The sequence below is a fragment of the Pleurodeles waltl genome, chromosome 12 (assembly GCF_031143425.1).
Source record: "Pleurodeles waltl isolate 20211129_DDA chromosome 12, aPleWal1.hap1.20221129, whole genome shotgun sequence".
NCBI lineage: Eukaryota > Metazoa > Chordata > Amphibia > Caudata > Salamandridae > Pleurodeles > Pleurodeles waltl.
Window position 1 is genome coordinate 692,597,846 of NC_090451.1, and position 18,456 is coordinate 692,616,301.

Genomic DNA, 18,456 nt, shown 5'->3' on the forward strand with positions numbered 1-18,456 from the left:
GTGCCTCTGCTTGCTTTCTTTCAGGGATGAGGTCGAAGAAAGGTTGCATGTCGGACCACATTTGGCGGTCATATCGACCTAGACTTGCCAAAGAATTTGCTGCTCTGACAGTGATTGCTGACATGGAGGAGAATCTTTTGCCTATATTGTCCAATCTCCGTTCTTCCTTGTCTGGAGTAGTAGAGATAGGCGTCGATGGGTTTTTGGAGCACCTTTGAGCAGCCTGTGATATAACTGAGTCAGGCTTTAGATGGCTAGTAAGGCATGCCGGAGAATCTTGGGTTGCCTTGTATTTCTTGTCCAGTTTTTGTGGAACTGGAGGAACTGTAGCCGGGTTTCGCATAATCTTTGTACCTTCGCTCCATATGAAATCAATAATCGGAATGGACCATACAGACTTCCGTGATTGCTCCTTAAAATCATGTAGGAAACATTCCGACTGGGAGACAGATGTTGGAAGGTGGAAGTGTACAGCAGCTCTGTCCATAAGGTTATGGAAACCACCTATGTCCTCGGGTGGAGAATCAGAGGGGCGAGGAGGTGGTGGAGAAGGAGTGGGGGCTAAGTAATCATCCCATTCCTCAGTAGGATGTTGCGGAGTAGAAATTTCTCCTTCCTCTTCTTCCTCTTCCCCTGAAGTGGAACCTTCATCTCTAGGGGGTGCAGCTAACACCGAGTGGGATGTCATTCTTGGAGTAGCTGGAAGAGGAGGGACATTGATTGGTGTCACCAGAGAAACTGGCGCAGGTGGCTGATCTTCTGCTGCCAGTGGGAACCTTCTCCTATAATCCTGTAGCATAGATTGTAAATCCTGGATTAAGGAGGAAGGCATCTGTATAGAGTCTCTATGCTGAGGCTCTCTTGGTTGGTAATATTGTTCCTGATGAGAGTAGTATGGTTGATATTGGTCATACTCATCCTCGTCATCTTCATCTTGGTACTTGATGTGGAGCTGTGAGGGGCTGTGTGCATCTCCGAATGGACCTTCATCAGGTTCCTCCCAGTCAAGAAGATGACTGGGTACTAAAGTCGACACTTTGTTTGGAGATGTGTCTATTGGATAAATGTCTGGTGTGGGCAGAGATGTAATCCTGACCATGGCTCAGAGATCTGGAGACCTGGAAGAGGCAGGAGTCGCCTCTATCTGTCTAACAGGCACCAGTGCCGTCGTCGATGGCGTGAAAGTTGATGGAGTCGTGGACGGTACAGATTTTTCCATCGACGATGGTCTCGTAGACAGTCTCGTCGACAGTGGTCTCGTCGACGCTGGTCTCGTCGACGGTAGTGTCGTTGACGTCGTCGATGGTAGTGTCTTCGTCGACGATGACTTCTTTGATGGTGTCTCCGTCGACGGTGAAACCGCCGATGACATTGGCGTCGCTGACGTTATAGTCGACGGGGCAGTCGTCGACGGTGTTATAAACGACGATGTCTTTGTCGTCGATGGTGTACTAGTCGACGGAGGCTTGAGTGAGGGGATAGGAGCCCTTACCGTCGATGTTAAAGTAGTCGACGCTGACGACGGTCTCGTCGACGATGTAGTGGAGACGATAGTTGTAGGTACCGTCGTCATCGTCACGGTCGTCGACGGTGGTGTCGTCATCGATCTGATTTTTAGAATCACTTTTCCAGAAGTAGAAGGCTCTGAAGAAGGAGAGAGACGATAGGACTCCTTTTTCTGAAGAGGAGAGGAAGGCTCAGAGGAGACTGAAGTCTGTAAGCCCTTCCCATGATGTGATTTCTGCCTCTTCCTAGATTTTTCTGTGTGGCCCAGGTCCTCAGATTTGGACCTTTTATGCGGCCTCTCTGACCCACTCTCCTCACCTGAAGTACAGGATTTAGCCTGTAACCATGTCAGGAGCCTGCCCTCACGGTCTCTGAGGGTCTTTGTGGAGAAGGTGCGACATATCTTGCAGTCTTTAACCTGGTGTTGTGGGTAGTGACAATACAAACAGTCTTTATGTGGGTCATCCACATGGAGCCTTTTCTTTCCACAGGTCTTGCAAGGGCGGAAAAGGCCTTTTCTAGAAGAATCCGACATATTTTCAATTCTTTTTGAGAGAAAATGTTCTGAAGTAGAAGAAAAACTGAGCAGAGCTCAGGGAGACTCCTTCACACGACATGCGGTAGAAAATCTGAGGAAGGGAGCTTCTCTGGAGAAGGTTCTAGAGGGTACTGGTGCCTGATTGGACAGCAGGCAGGTTTGGGTCCTTTCACAAAAGGACATGGATAGGCTATATGAGCAATTTCTGTCTCCATTATAGCCTATGGCAAAAAAAGATTATTTGTTAATTATTGCTATTTTATGTACTGTGGGACTCCCACTTCGATGACGGGGATGATTCAAGCATGTGAATTTATGAAAGATCCAATACTGGATAACAAAGGTTTTCATGCACGGCCTGTGACCTTTTCACAATCAGTGGGCCAGTAGCACCAGTGCAGAGGTGTTTACACCTCTGCTTAATGGGAGGCTTAGTATAAATAAGATTTGGAGACATCTTGAGACTTATACAACCCAGCAGGTGAGTGTCAGTGGTCTTCCTTGGTCATGCTGAAGGCTATGTGTACAGATGTGTTCTGTGGAGTACTGTTGCTTCCACATAGGTTAGCCTTACTAACTTTATGCTGTAGGGGATGATGGACCTGCAGCCTCTCATTCTTCTGCTCACCTTGAGAGTCCACCAGTGGAAACTGCCTCAGGTCTGACACTTTCAGCAGATCACGGATGTCCTTGTACTTGAAGCCCTTCACCAAGTATTTCAGGTCAGTGATCATGAAGTCTTCTGCATAGATGTCATGAGCTCTGGAAAAATTAAACATCAGAACAAACTCTCACAAGACAGGAAGGAGACAATTTTTGATAACATCAAAACTTAGAAATCTAAGCATAAACTTTAACTTAGTAGGTTTTTTTAGAAGGTAAGCCTTAACAGGCAGAACTAGAACTAAAAGTAGCCATTCTGAATCTTGGCAGAGCCCAGATGATGTTCAGCTGTAAAGTACAATTTTGACGTTGCAATGCAGACTCACCCTGTTTTCCCCACTGTGAGTTTAGGGAGGTATGGCAGCTTTTTGACGATGATGATGCCATCAAAGAAGGAAGGCTGCGACCTCTGGCTTATTGCATTGGCAATCAACACAGCAATCAAGACAGGCAGAATGTGTGACATCTGTCCAGTGAGCTCAAACACCAGAACTGCTGTGGAGATGGTTTGTGTCACAGCCCCGGAGAATGCAGCTGCACCTAGGAAAGGGAGCACGAATTCACATCATCACAAAATTGTTTCATGTTGCTAAGAAGCAGTTTGATATGACAGTGTAAACATACTCATTAGCATTAGAACTTCTAGATCTAAAGAAGAGCAGACATTCATACTTGAAGGAGGTCATACAATGGTTGAAACAGCAATAAAAGATGTGAATTTTCCCTTTGCTATCCATGTTCAAGTTTCTGGCCTTCATCATCAGGCGCCATGTCTTTCCAGGTGATGATGGATATAAAAAATAATGTCCTTCTTCTGAAGGTTATATATTTTGTTGGGCCAGTGGAGGAGGTTTTCTGTCAACAGAACTAACGGGGGATCTGCATATGGAAAAGTTAAGGTCCTCCCATCGCTAAATGAAGTAGGCAGACCAAGAGGGTTTGGTGGGTAGGGTAGTCCATTGAGTTTGCGGTTATCCTGTTTACCAAAGTCTAAATCGGGCCCCTAGTGTCTTTTATAGATTTACAAGTTTGAATTGCTCCCCTCATCATGTGACACAACTCTGTATGTGTAATATAGATTATTAAACAGACAGATGTAATACTTTAACACATAGGCATACATACTTTGCATACTTTGTTCTGATCAATGAGGTAGATAGCTTCTAAACATCTGTCCTGAAGGTCATCTTTACATTCTAAGCGTGCCACACACATATAAAGTTTCATTACATTTTTTAGTAGATCATGTGTGAATGTATGATACGTACCATGACTGAGGAACTATAGTTAAAGATAGGAAACATGTTTTACTCCAGCACTGGAAGTTTAGACATAGACTTACATGCTTTGAACTGGAATAGCAAGCTGCATTTAACCACTGGGAACAGACAGTGATGCTCACCTTAATGACGTAACATAGATCTACAGCATTGCCTACTCCATTCTTGCTTCAATCCTGGCACAAGCATTATTGCTTGACAAAGGTGAATGGTATTCACTATGTATCTTTTTCACCAATGTCCAGAATTAGCATCTGTTAGACTTGGCCATCTCTAAAGTCGCCCACAAACCTTTTTCCTTTGCCCTCCACTTTTTGCTCAAATTCGTTTTTGTTGGCCTTAGGACTCTGTGCGCTTTCCTACTGCTAACAAGTGCTAAAGTGCTTGTGCCCTCTCCTTTAAACATGGCAAAATTGTCATATTTAATTGACTAATAAGTCCTTGCAGAGGGTGTAACATACCCCAAGGGTCTGTTAAATAAATGCTACTAGTGAACCTGCAGCCCTTATTGTGCCACTCACCTACATAGCTCCTTAATACATGTCCCAGATCTGCCATTGCAGCCTCAATGCAGTTTTGAACTGCCACTTCGCCTGGCAATATAACCCCCTTGCCAAACCCTATACTCCCCTTTTATTGCATATGTCATGTCACCCCTATGATAGGCCCTATATTGCTCATAAGGCAGGGTGCATTGTAATGAAAAGGATGGACATGTACTTTTAAGTTTTACATGTCCTGGTAGTGAAAAACTCCTTCATATCTTTTTACTACTGTGAGACCTACCTCTCCCATAGGATAACACTAGGCTGCCTTAATACATTTAATAAATGCTAACATTTGATTGGGAACAGATGAACATTTCATGTTTGGTGTCTGAGAAATTGTAATTTTAAATCCTCCTTAATGATAAAGTCGGATTTTAAGTTACAATTTGAAAATGCCACTTTTAGGATGTTGGCATTTTCCTACTCTAATCATCTGGTGTCTGCAGCCTTATCATGGGTCATATGACTGGGTATAGTTGGTAGTTGGACTATGTATATTCCTCCCAGACAGCCACACAATAGTGGGATTTGATGTTCCTGCATGGGCCATCAACTGGCAGGAAGGGGTGGAGCTGGGTCCAACCCCACTTACAAGTGAATTGGCTGTCAGCCCAGCATTGTTCATGAAGCCAGCTTGGAGCCAGGACAGGGGAGAAAGGAAACTTCAAGCACTTCAAAGGGAATTCGCCAGATCCTGCTCCTACTTCAAAGAAGGCACAACAGGTAAAAGGGGATCTTTAGACCCACTCTTCAGTTTATGTTTTGACCTGCTGAAGGACCTTTAGAGGACTATCTGCTGTTGTGGTCTACTGTGACTCCACAAGATTGCTTTGCTGAACATGGAAGTGCTGTTCTGCTGCCTGGAGACTTCCTTGTACCTTCAGAGGCTTGCCCTGCTGTTTGAGCCCTGTTTCATTACTTGAACCCAGGACTACCATAGTGACTCCAAGGGCTAGCTGGCTGGCTTCCTGCTCAGAGCCTCAGGGTCAGAAAAGATTCCAACCATCTTGATCCCACACCTGGACCCAGTCTGAGTGAGTCCTAAACCCGCAAGTTGAGCCCCTCCAGTCCTAGTAAAGGTGCCTAGATGGCCAAAATACAAAACTTAGAAGTTCAATTTTTTTTTACTAAAAACAGCTCTGAGAACCAAGAGAAGACCAAGACTAATTTGCTTGTCTATGCACCCAAGCAGTATTGCCAGTCATCGTAGAAATCTTCACTGTGACTTTGTTCAGCGGCTCTCTGACGACGACGCTCCCTGCTCAGACACCGCCTGCAGCCTTGCCCTGCTGAACTTTACCTTCTCAGAACATTTTTGTCAGAATTCCTTCTAAGTCTGAAGGTAAGCACCGACCAGCCCACTGTACTTCTTGTATCTGACTTGCGCCACACATCATGGTTGGCCATATTTTTTTACTTTGACCAGGTCTTGCTCGAGTTGATGTCCACTGAAGGGACTTTGATCTGTTAGGTGCTAGTTTTTACCTTAAACGTTTAAAATCCGTAACTCTGGTTCTACTGATTGGATTCTTATCATTTTAGTGTGAAATTTATTAAAATGTAATCTATTGTTCTAAATTAGTATGGGATTTTTCTTGCATAGTGTTTTCACTTTATTACTGTTTGGGTGCTGCATAAGTACTTTAAACACTGCCTCCAAGTTAAGCCTGACTGCTTTTGTGCCAAGCTTCTAAAGGGTAAAGCAAAGATTAATTTAGTGACTTTTTTGATGCACCCGGATAGGGATTGTGGCTGTTGCTTGAACACCTCAGTCACCAAACAACCCAGTTTCACAGCACTTTTGTATATAGAGCCATGGTTACTGTCAGTCCTCTAGCTGAAAAAGCTGCCACTCTTCCAAGTGTTCTCCTGTGGCTTTATTGTGGCAAGTAGCAACGGAAAAAGAGATCCATGAGACAACATTCCGCTGTGAGATAATTGCCCCTTCAAAGCTTAATAAAGACATCATGTAGTTAACCCATTTTCTGCAGTTCCTTAGCCCTATCTATGTAACAGCAACAAACTGTTCATGTTAAGTGTATGTAGTGACCTTTTCTCCAGGGTAAAGACTTCTGAAAAAACACAGGTCAAGACATCACTAGGGTCCAAAAAAATTAAAATGTACATTCAGTTTAGATTAAGGTTGTCTGTAAGACGCTTAGTAGAATTCTTTGGTTGATAATTTGTGTAATTAGTTGATATATACCTTGCAGCAGTAAGTCTAAAACTGTATTCAGCCTTTATAAGTCAAGAACTTAAGTCTTACTTGTATATGGCGTTTGAAGTTTAGAAACGTCTGTATTAATTACTCCAGCTGGTGCTACCTTTATGTTGGAGGAAAGAGTCTCAACAAGCCTGGTTTTATTTTTTACCTTTCTGTTTGAGGACAAGGTCCAAGGGTAGTGTATCTGTAAATCTCGTGCACGTAAGAATTGCCAAAAGGTGTAGTGTGGTTTCCCCATTGTGAACTTTTTTACTTCTGTGAATATTTAATCTCCATTCTCATTTACCTGGGCATCTGTTAGGTTGTCTCCCTTACTATTGTGTTGAAATGAGGAAATCACCCTCCTGGATTATCCATTTCCACAGAAACTGGGCTACGTGGGAGATCGGAGATGCAAACCTTCTTCCCCAATGACTCTGAATATAGCAAATGGTCGAAATGTTGTCTATAAATAGCCTCATTATTTTTTCTTTGGATACTTGGCAAAAAGGTTTGAAGCCCTAGTTGCAAGGCTTGTGCTTTTCTAAATGTATGTGCAAAGACCTGTCTTACAATGCCCAGTAATCCTTTGTGGTCAGGCTCTCAAGGTGTGCTCTGAATCCTGACAGAAATGCACATTTGGTCATTGTTACTTGGTGTTTTGTCTCTAAGACGTCCAAGCCTACCATATGTTTTTCATACCATGCCTTGGCTAATTCCTATGGTGGTGTCAGTGTGATCCTCCAAACGCCTAGATATTTTCCACCACTTGACATGCAGTTCTTCCTGAACAGTTTAATTTGTAGTCTGCAATGTGGAACAATGGCAAAACAGGAGGACCACGCTCTCAAAAAACATTTCTGTTTACACACTGAGTAAACACACTTGTGTCAAACCATCCTTGCCTTGTGGCACCATGCCTGGATCCACTGCCTGAAGGTGAAGCACTCAATTGTATCATGCTGAAATCGGCTTGCAGCAATTGAAGTTTTTGTACTGGGCCAGATAAAAAAATGTGGATGTTTACCAATTAGACAATAGCAGTTGTAAGGTTCAGGATGGTTTGCACTGTAGCTTATGTCTGCTCTTATTAATCAGCTGTCTGTTGATGGAGAAACATTACATCCATAAATAACTTAAGAGCTGAACTGGTAGTGATATTCACTAGTCCTTCAATTTTCTCATCAGAAATAATTGCTCAAACTGATTAGATTTGTAGCTCTAGAGAGAGGATGTGGTGTAATGGCCCGAGTGGCGTAACGGCACGAGCTGCTGACTTTGGAGCTAGGGGACCACTTTCGAGTCTCAATGTCGGCTCAACACCCTGTGATTCTGGACAAATCACTTAATCTTCCTGTGCCTACCAAAAATGAATGTCTTCTTGTGTAATGTAACTGGTGCTCTCGTAAAGTATTCCAATACCTTTGGTCGAGTTTGCACTATATAAAACTGCAAAACAGTCTCAGAACAAAAGGAGATTGACGAGGTACAAGTTCTGTGATAAGGTGTAATAAAGATTTGCTGCAAATGCACAAGTTTAACATTGGCTTAGATAATCAGTTGTGAAAAAGTACTTTTTCCATCAAAGAGTTAACCCAAATTTCTGAATTATGTTGATGATTTAGGTTGGAGAGTTATAGCCAAACCTGTCCCACTTGAGTGTCTGTCTTAATATCTGAGTCTAGACCAGGGGTCTCCAATGATTAGCTCGGGAGCTACTGGTAGCTCGCCAGCACCCTCAAAGTAGCTCTGAGAGGTGAAGGAAAGCCCAGTATCTCTTACAGAGAATCAGGGCTGTTAAAGAAGGCATCACTTCTCATTCCAGCAACCTCAGAGTGACATCCAGCCAACCCAAAGGCAGGGCCTTTTGATAGCACTCAAACACACATTGTGTCGGCCTAAGGCGTCTGCCACATGACCATCTGTATCCAGTCTCAATCTAGCTAAGTCACAAGGAGATTTGCCGTGTCATAGGCCATGTCAGTCTCACCATACGTGTGAACGAAGGATCATGTAGCCTGAGCACTGCTGACCAATTGAAGTCTGGGACTTGATTTATTAAGGGTATGACTGGTCTACTTTAATACATCCCTGCATAATGATGGTGTCTGACACTCTCCGAATTATGGCCATGACTGATATATGGTGGGAATCCTAGCCAATACGGTGTCCAGCCTTAGCACAGTGTTGGCCCAGGTATAATGGCAGGCATTATTGGCATAAATAAGGCATCCTTGGTGTTATGGTGGGCATCTATGGGCTATGATTGAAATACCTGGCCATTTGAAGCAGAATACGGCCCTCATTACGACTTTGGTAGTCTTCTCAGAAGACCACCAAAGCTGCGGGCGCCAGAAGACCACCAGTGCTGGTGGTCTTCCGACTAGCATATTACGAGTACTGCAGGATTTCTGCCACACTTGGGGTGGAAATCCTGCAGTAGTCATGCTGGCGGTCGGAGGCGCTGTGGCGGTTCCGCCACCGGCCCTGTCCCGCCAGTATGGCTCCACCCGCCATATTATGTCCAATAATACCGCCTGGCGGTGTCCTGCTAGCAGTACTCTGCCAGTGGTGGAAGTGCCCTTTCCCATTCCCTGCCGGACGACCTTCTCCCTGGACCAGGTAAGGTGATCGTCTGACTGAGGAGGAGAGTGGGAGGGTGGGGGGTGTCATGTGTGCGTGTGAGTGTGTGGTGTCTGCGTGTGTCCATGGATGTGTGTATGCGTTTCTGAACGTTGAAGTGAGTGCGTGTATGCATGTAAGTGTGTATGCATGTGTATATGTGAGTGTGTGTGCTGCTGTGAATGCTTGTTTGTATGCAAGTGAGTGTTGTTGTGAATGCGTGTTTGAATGTGTGTGATTGAATGCACGTATGTAAGTGTAGGTGAATGAGTGTATGCGTGGTGCGTGCAGGTGTCTGTGTGCATGTGTATGTATCTGGGGAGGGGGTGCAGTGTTCGGAGGGGGAGTGGGAGGGAGGGGGCACTGTGTTTGGGGGGGGTGGGCGTGCTGTGTTTGGAGGGGGTTGGAGAGTTGAGGGAGGAGGGCGCTGTTTTTGGAGGAGATTGCAGTTGGGGGTGGGGGAGTCGTCTACCGGTGAAAGGGAAGGAACTCCCTGTCACCAATATCCTTTCCGCCAGGTTTATTGTGGAGGTGATACCGCCGCGGAAACTCTGGTGGAAAGGCGGCCCCAAATGCCGCCGGCAGCCTTCTGTGGACCGCCGGGTCGGAGATTAATATCTCCGGCCTAGCGGCTTCGACCGCCATGGTGGTATGAGTGGAAATGTGACGAGTTGGCAGAGGCCAACCAGCTACACTCATAATGTCGCGGTCTTCACCCCCAGCCTGTTGGCGGTGGGACCACCGCATTTACCTTGGCTGTCAGAAGACCGCCATGGTCATAATAGCCACCTATGTCTCTGTGAAGCGTTTGTAACTATGGTCCTCATTATGAATGTGGCGGCTCGCGATGGCGGTCGGACCACCGCAGACAGGGCAGTCCGACTGCCCTTGTATGACTGCGGCAGAGCCACCACGGTCCGACTGCTGACACCGCTGCGCCGTTATGAGTTTGGCGGGTGGCCTCTGCCGCCCTCCAAACTCATAATGAGGCGCAATGAGTACTTGAAAATTACAAGCTAGTTTAGGGACTGTATATTTCCTAAAAATGAAAACTGCTATTTTAAAGGAAAACATGTTTTCTCAGAAAAGGTTTATCTTCTGGGAAATTAAGTCTGTTTGCCCAAAACTGAAAATGGTAGACAAATATGTGTATTTTCCCAATATGCCGATGAAGATGAACAACTGCAATTCTAAACCACATTTAAAATTGAGACGAATGATAATTCAAACGGAGTTAGGGAGATATTTTGCTGTGGTTATGTCATTTGTACCAGATGGCATGTAATGGCTTGAATGTTACTTCACTAGTCAGTAGACGACTGTGAATATTGGTAAGCTTTTTCCTGGCTGTTCTTCAGATAACCTTGCTTGAAGGGCTTGTGCGGTCTCTACCCATAATCCTGCCTACAGTGGTCATAGTATAACGTTAATGCACATGATTATATTTTACAGTGATTACATCCAATAGTAGGTCAGGAGGATATGGTTGAAGACACCTAGTCTAGACAGTAATGCCTTGTGAAAGTATTCATAGATGTCCACATCGCTGTTTTGCAGTTTTTGGAGATGGGGACATTTTTCAGAAGGGCTGCTGTTGCCACCTTGCCCCTTGTATAGTGGGTTTTGGGCTGACAAGTGCTTGTTAGCTAACTGGTAAGAAAAAACAATGCAAGAAATTATCCATCTGGAAATTGTTTGTTTAGCAGCACCAATGCCTGTTCTCATAGGACCATAGTTCACAAACAAATGATCAGACTGTCTGATGTCTTTTGTTTTATCCAGATAAAACTTTAGTACTCTTTCCAGATCTAAAAGTTTGGAATTGAACGTTGGAAGTGAGCTAGTTTGGTTAATGTGAAAATCAGATACAACTTTGGGATGGACTCTAGGATGGGTCTTCAACACTATCCTGTTATCATGGAACACTGTGTAAGGCTCTTTGGCACAGAGAGCTTGAATTTCGCTAAGTCTATGTGATGAAGTGATAGCAACAAGAAAGGTCATCTTCCATGTAAGCTGTTGTAGAGAAGCTTTATGTAAAGGGTCAAAAGGGGGACCCATGAGTTTTGAAAATACCACATTCAGCTCCCAAGGAGAAGAAGGTGAACAAGCAGGAGGAAAACCTTTTCTTAAGCCCTCTAGAAAATCTTTAACCACAGGCATTCGAAAGAAGTATGTATGAGGAGCTGATTTTGGATAAACAGTTATAGCTGCAAGATGTACCTTAATCTATGAAAACTGCAAACCTGATTTTGCGAGGTGAAGGAGGTAGGGCAGTATGACATCCTCCTGACCCAGAATTGGATGAAAGCCATTCTGGGTCCACCACAAATAAAATCTTTTCTGTTTAAATTAATAGGAACTTTTTTGATGGTCTTTTTGACTCCTTGTGAATGTCCATTGCTTCCTGCAAAACACCTAGATGACCATATAGCAGGAATTCAAGAGGCATGCTGTCAAGCTCAGCAAGAAAAGTTTGGGTGGAATATCTTCCCCTCAAGCTTGTGAAGGAGATCCGATCTGCACGGCAGTCTCTTGTGTGGCCTTTCCCATAGATGTAGAAGGTCCATGTACCACCACTGGTAAGGCCACTCTGGGGCTGTCAGGATCATTCTGGTCCTAGCTCTGTAGAATTTGTTGATGACTGTATCAGGGGACTGGGTGGAAAAGCTTACAGAAATGTCCCTGAACAGTCTATCAATAGGGCATTCCCCTTTTTTCCTGGTTGGTGTAACCTGGATGCGAAGTCTCTGCATTTTGTTGTTGTTTTCATCAGCAAACAGGTCTATTTGAGGATACCCCCGGTCTTAATGATGTCTTGCATGTCATTGTGAAGAACCCAGTCATGCGAGTCGGTGAAACGTTGACGGAGGGAGTCCGGATGTGTGTTCTGGACTTCTGGGAGGTGGATGGCTGTGATTCACAACTTCCTCGCTAATACCCAGTTCCAGATGGTCCGTGCTTCCCGAGATAGGGGGCGAGATCGAGTGTCCCCCTGCTTGCTCAGACCATTAAGTTTGGACAGAGTTAATCTGTCATGCCATTTGTTTGCGAATTGACTCCATTGATCCTCCAGATTTTCTTGAAGTGGTCTCATATGTAATCTGGCATTTGGAACAATGAAAATGCAGGAGGCCATGGAACCCAGAAGTGAAGCTATTTGTCTGGCAGACCGACGCAAAGTGTGAAGGAGATTGTGACACTTTTGTGAGGTTTGTATCCAGGGTTGCTCCTAAGTAATGTAGTCTTGTGTTGGAGCCTGTATGGACTTGTCTAGATTGACCTGAAAACCGAGATACTGGAGGGTTTTCAAACAGATATGGTAGTGTTGTATTGTCTGAATTGGGGAGGAACTTTTCACTAGGCAATCATCGAGGTACAGATAAATGAAGATCTTTTTTCTCCACTGGTGTGATGCCACTACCTCTATGGACTTGGAAAACGTGAAAGGAGCTGACTTCAGACCGAAGGGTAGTGCTTTGTACTGGTAGTGTTTGGATCCTACTTTGAGTCGCAGGAATTTCCGGTGCTTCTTAGCTACAGGGATGTGGAAGTAGGCATCCTGTAGATCTATGGAACACATCCAGTCCTCCTGATGGTACTGGGGGTAAATCTGATGAAGGGCAAGCATTCCAAATTTTTCTTCAAAAATGTGTTTGTTGAGAAGTCTTAGGCCTAGAATGGGTCTGAGGTGTCTGTCTGGACCTTTTTTCCTCACAAGAATGTAACAGACGTACACCTCTTGACCCCTTTGAGAGGTTGGGAACTCTTCAATGGCTCTTTTCTAAAGTAATGTGACAACTTTGTTTTGCAGAAGCAGTTGTTGATGTCCAGGTGTTTTTGAGGGTGAGACTCATAAGGGAGGGAGACCTGAAGCGTAGTGCATACACATTTTCTACAATCTTTAGGACCCAGCTGTCTTAAGTTATGGAACTCCAATCATCTAGATGATTGCTGATACTTCCCCCTACCAGAGTGGTTGACAGAACTGGGGGAAGTGACATCTCGTTGTTTGTCTGGAGTTTTCGACACAGATGGAAGTTGTCTGCTTGCTAGCTCCTCAGTCACTCATTTGTTTAAAGAACTGGTATTGGGGTTTCCCTTGTCTTTGTTACTGACTTGCCGCCCAGTGAGGGATTGAACCCTCTGATGGTAGGGGCACCTGTTTTAAGGTCTTTACCTTCTACGGAAATCTTTACGATTGTCCAGACCTATGGCCTTGAGCGTATCTAGCTCCATTTTCATTTTAGCCATCTCATCATCTATATGAGACCCATATAAAGAGTTGCTGTGAACTGGAGGTTCATGCTCCATTGTTGTGTCTCAGTTTGAGACTTTTCAGGCAAAGCCAAGATGATCGTCTGGCACATATTCCATCATGGGCATATCCTTGAGCGGCTAAGTCTGAGCCATCCGCATTTGCACTAATTATTTGTCTTGCCACCAAGCCTCCTTCCTGTAGGATCTCTTGAAAATCCTGTCTATCCTCTCTGGGTAGTTTCTCAGCAAATCTGGAAAGTGAATCCCAGAGAGACCTGTCAGATCTACCCAAGGGTGTGGAAGCTCTGGATACCTTCATAAAGGAGCTTGATGTGCGGCATATTTTTCTCCCCAAAGAGTCAATATATTTACTTTCTTTATCTGGGGGTACAGATGATGAGGAAACAATAGAATGTGTCTTTCTGGCCGCCGCTAAGATGACTGATACTGGTGATGGGTCAGTTCTTAAGAATAAAGGGTCCTGATTTTGGACCTTGTATTTCTTCAGTATTTTTGGTGGAGCTGCACGTAAAGATGCTGGAGTGAGGAAAATGTCTATCACCGGTTGTAGGAGGCCTGGAACCGGAGGAAGGAGCTGTCTTGAAGGGGACCAATAGTGTAGACTTTCAAAAATTACAGAGGACAATGTCGTGGGAGCAGGGTTGTCGATATTTAATTTATTACTTCATTAAAGTTGTAGATATCGACCACCGGGGATACTCTTGCCGGGGAAGTGTCCATTAGAGTAGGTGAGCAATCTCGTACGGTTGATGTGGTTGTAGACGACCAGGAAGTAGATCTGTGCCTTTGATGACGTGACCTAGTGTGATGAGATCTCCTAGTAGGAGAGAGTGATCTTGTTTTAGTTCTATGTTGTGATCTACTCCTCGTTCGTGATTTGGGAGTATCAGTCACTCTAGGTATACCCTGGAGTGTTTCTGAGACCCAGGTGTTGCTGTACACACAGTCCCCTCCATCTGAGGAATTGGTGACAGTGTCCTTGGGGGAAACTGTGTAGAAGAATAAACTTGCGAATACTGTGAGTCCGGACTCTGTGGGGCCGGACCCCTTCAGAAGCTCTCTAGCCATCTTGGTGATAGATTGACATGAGACAATGGTCCTCTTGTAGAGCCATGAGAAGAAGTCCTTGATGTTGCAGATAAAGGTCTGCGTTCGTTGGTTTTGACTGTAGGTAAATCTTGGGTTCTTGAGGTCGACGAGGCTTCTTAGGTGAGGGATTATTTGCTGGTGAGTGGTGCTTCTACGTCGTATGACGTTTTATTGCCGTCGATGGAGAGTGTGACGCCCTATAGTTTGCAGTCTGTTGTCCTTGGAGACCTTTTCATGAACAAAGGCAGACCTGGATACTCCTGATGTTGCCTTTTCTCTCTCTTGCAGAACATGGAAACTTATCTTCTCCCTGTCTTTTAAAGTTCTGTTTGAAAGGTGTTGACAGTGACTGCAGGTCTCAAGTATATGTGTGTTAGGTAGAAATACGATGCAGACTGAGTGAGGATCAGTCTGTGCTTTCTTTTCTCCACAGGCAGGGCAGTTGACAAAAAGAGATGGCATTTTATTATTGGAAAATCCTGTCAGAAAATTATCTATTTTCACTGAAAAAGTGACAAGATGTCAGGTGAAGTCTTGAGAAGTAGTATTTAATTTTAATTAGAGAGATACTGGAGGTTCTGAACGTCTTAACAGCACAGTGCCAGTTTTTACATTACTGTTTTAAAGGCTAACACTGCCTTTGCATTTCAATGCAGTTTCTCTTCAATAAAGGAGGTTTATGCACTGTATGGCTCTCTTTTTCTGACTTACAGAAATACTTGAGACTGGTTTGATATTTATTGAAGAAATACTTAATGAAAATTGGGCATTTTTTAGCTTTTAACATAGGCTGCATAGATATGTAGACACATATATATATATATGTATATATATGCGTTGAAATTCTAGGTACAATTGTATGGAAAATGTCACTTACCCAGTGTACATCTGTTCGTGGCATTAGTCGCTGCAGATTCACATGCTGTGCACATCCCGCCATCTGGTGTTGGGCTCGGAGTGTTACAAGTTTTCGAGTCACGAGACCGAGGGACTCCTCCCATTTCGACTCCATTGCGCATAGGCGTCGACTCCATCTTAGATTGTTTTCCCCGCAGAGGGTGAGGTAGGAGTTGTGTATACTAGTAATAGTGCCCATGCAATGGAGTGAATACGTATGTACATAATGAAGTTTAAAGTAATATATTTACAAATTTACAAATGTTCAAGATCAACTTCTAAACGGCTACAGGCTGCCGGGGAGGCGGGTGGGCGCATGTGAATCTGCAGCGACTAATGCCACGAACAGATGTACACTGGGTAAGTGACATTTTCCGTTCGATGGCATGTGTAGCTGCAGATACACATGCTGTGCATAGACTAGTAAGCAGTTATCTCCCCAAAAGCGGTGGTTCAGCCTGTAGGAGTTGAAGTTGTTTGAAACAATGTTCGTAGTACAGCTTGACCTACTGTGGCTTGTTGTGCAGTTAACACATCTACACAGTAGTGTTTGGTAAATGTATGAGGCGTAGACCATGTTGCTGACTTACATATTTCAGTCATTAAAATATTTCCGAGAAAGGCCATGGTAGCACCTTTCTTTCTGGTTGAGTGTGCCTTTGGTGTAATCGGCAGTTCTCTCTTTGCTTTAAGATAGCAGGTTTGAATACACTTAACTATCCATCTAGCAATGCCTTGTTTAGAAATTGGATTTCCTGTATGAGGTTTTTGGAAAGCAATAAATAATTGTTTTGTTTTTCGAATTAGTTTTGTTCTGTCAATGTAGTACATTAGCGCTCTTTTAATGTTTAATGTATGTAGTGCTCTTTCAGCTACAGAATCTGGCTGTGGGAAGAACACTGGTAATTCTACTGTTTGATTCAAGTGGAACGGTGATATAACCTTTGGTAAAAAATGTGGATTTGTCCGTAGAACTACTTTATGCTTGTGTATTTGAATAAATGGTTCTTGTATGGTAAATGCTTGAATTTCACTCACTCTTCTTAGAGATGTGATGGCAATCAAAAATGCAACTTTCCATGTTAAGTATTGCATTTCACAAGAGTGCATGGGCTCAAAAGGTGGACCCATGAGTCGTGTTAAGACAATGTTGAGGTTCCATGAAGGAACTGGTGGTGTTCTTGGTGGTATAATTCTCTTTAGGCCTTCCATAAACGCTTTTATGACTGGTATCCTAAATAATGAAGTTGAGTGCGTAATTTGCAGGTAAGCTGAAATTGCGGTAAGATGTATCTTTATGGAAGAGAAAGCTAGCTTTGACTTTTGCAAATGTAGTAAGTATCCTACTATATCTTTGGCAGAAGCGTGTAAGGGTTGAATTTGATTATTATGGCAGTAATAAACAAATCTTTTCCACTTATTTGCATAGCAGTGTCTAGTGGTAGGTTTTCTAGCTTGCCTTATGACCTCCATACATTCTTGTGTGAGGTCTAAGTGTCCGAATTCTAGGATTTCAGGAGCCAAATTGTTAAGATTCAGCGATGCTGGATTTGGATGTCTGATCTGTTGTTTGTGTTGTGTTAACAGATCTGGTCTGTTTGGTAGTTTGACATGAGGCACTACTGAGAGGTCTAGTAGTGTTGTGTACCAAGGTTGTCTTGCCCATGTTGGTGCTATTAGTATGAGTTTGAGTTTGTTTTGACTCAATTTGTTTACTAGATATGGAAGGAGTGGGAGAGGGGGAAAAGCGTAAGCAAATATCCCTGACCAGCTCATCCATAACGCATTGCCCTGAGACTGATCTTGTGGGTACCTGGATGCGAAGTATCGTCATTTAGCTTTTTCTTTTGTTGCAAATAGATCTAGTTGTGGTGTTCCCCAAATCTGGAAGTAAGAGTTTAATATTTGGGGGTGAATCTCCCATTCGTGGATCTGTTGGTGATCCCGAGAGAGATTGTCTGCTAACTGGTTCTGAATTCCTGGAATAAATTGTGCTATTAGGCGAATGTGGTTGTGAATCGCCCAATGCCATATTTTCTGTGTCAGGAGACACAACTGTGTTGAGTGTGTCCCTCCTTGTTTGTTTAGGTAATACATTGTTGTCATGTTGTCTGTTTTGACAAGAATGTGTTTGTGGCTTATTATGGGTTGAAATGCTTTTAGCGCTAGAAATACTGCTAACAGTTCTAAGTGATTTATGTGAAACTGTTTTTGCTGTATGTCCCATTGTCCTTGGATGCTGTGTTGATTGAGGTGTGCTCCCCACCCGATCATGGAGGCATCTGTTGTTATCACGTATTGTGGCACTGGGTCTTGGAAAGGCCGCCCTTGGTTTAAATTTATACTGTTCCACCATTGAAGCGAGATGTATGTTTGGCGGTCTATCAACACCAGATCTAGAAGTTGACCCTGTGCTTGTGACCATTGTGATGCTAGGCACTGCTGTAAGGGCCGCATGTGCAACCTTGCGTTTGGGGCAATGGCTATGCATGAAGACATCATGCCTAGTAGTTTCATCACCATTTTTGCTTGTATCTGTTGTTTTGGATACATGGCCTGTATTACATTGTGAAATGTTTGCACTCTTTGTGGACTTGGAGTGGCAATCCCTTTTTCTGTATTGATTGTCGCCCCTAAGTATTGCTGTGTTTGACATAGCAGAAGGTGTGACTTTGTGTAGTTGATTGAGAAACCTAGTTTGTTGAGGATTTCTATTACATATTTTGTGTGTTGTGAACACCGTTTTAGCGTGTTGGTTTTGATTAACCAATCGTCTAGGTATGGGAACACATGTATTTGCTGCCTTCTGATATGTGCAGCTACTACTGC

General features: G+C 43.9%; 1 protein-coding gene across 2 annotated transcripts in view; it reads right to left on the bottom strand.

Moving 5' to 3' along the window:
* Window positions 1–18,456, bottom strand: part of LOC138266850 (chloride channel protein ClC-Kb-like) — a 436,514-nt gene that overhangs the window by 172,198 nt on the left and 245,860 nt on the right. For both annotated transcript variants that reach the window (XM_069215547.1, XM_069215546.1), the window contains exons 14-15: window positions 3,034–3,247; window positions 2,673–2,806 (exon numbers count right to left, since the gene is read on the bottom strand). In XM_069215547.1, coding sequence (XP_069071648.1) covers window positions 2,673–2,806; window positions 3,034–3,247 — 348 coding nt within the window. The remainder of the gene's footprint in view (window positions 1–2,672; window positions 2,807–3,033; window positions 3,248–18,456) is intronic.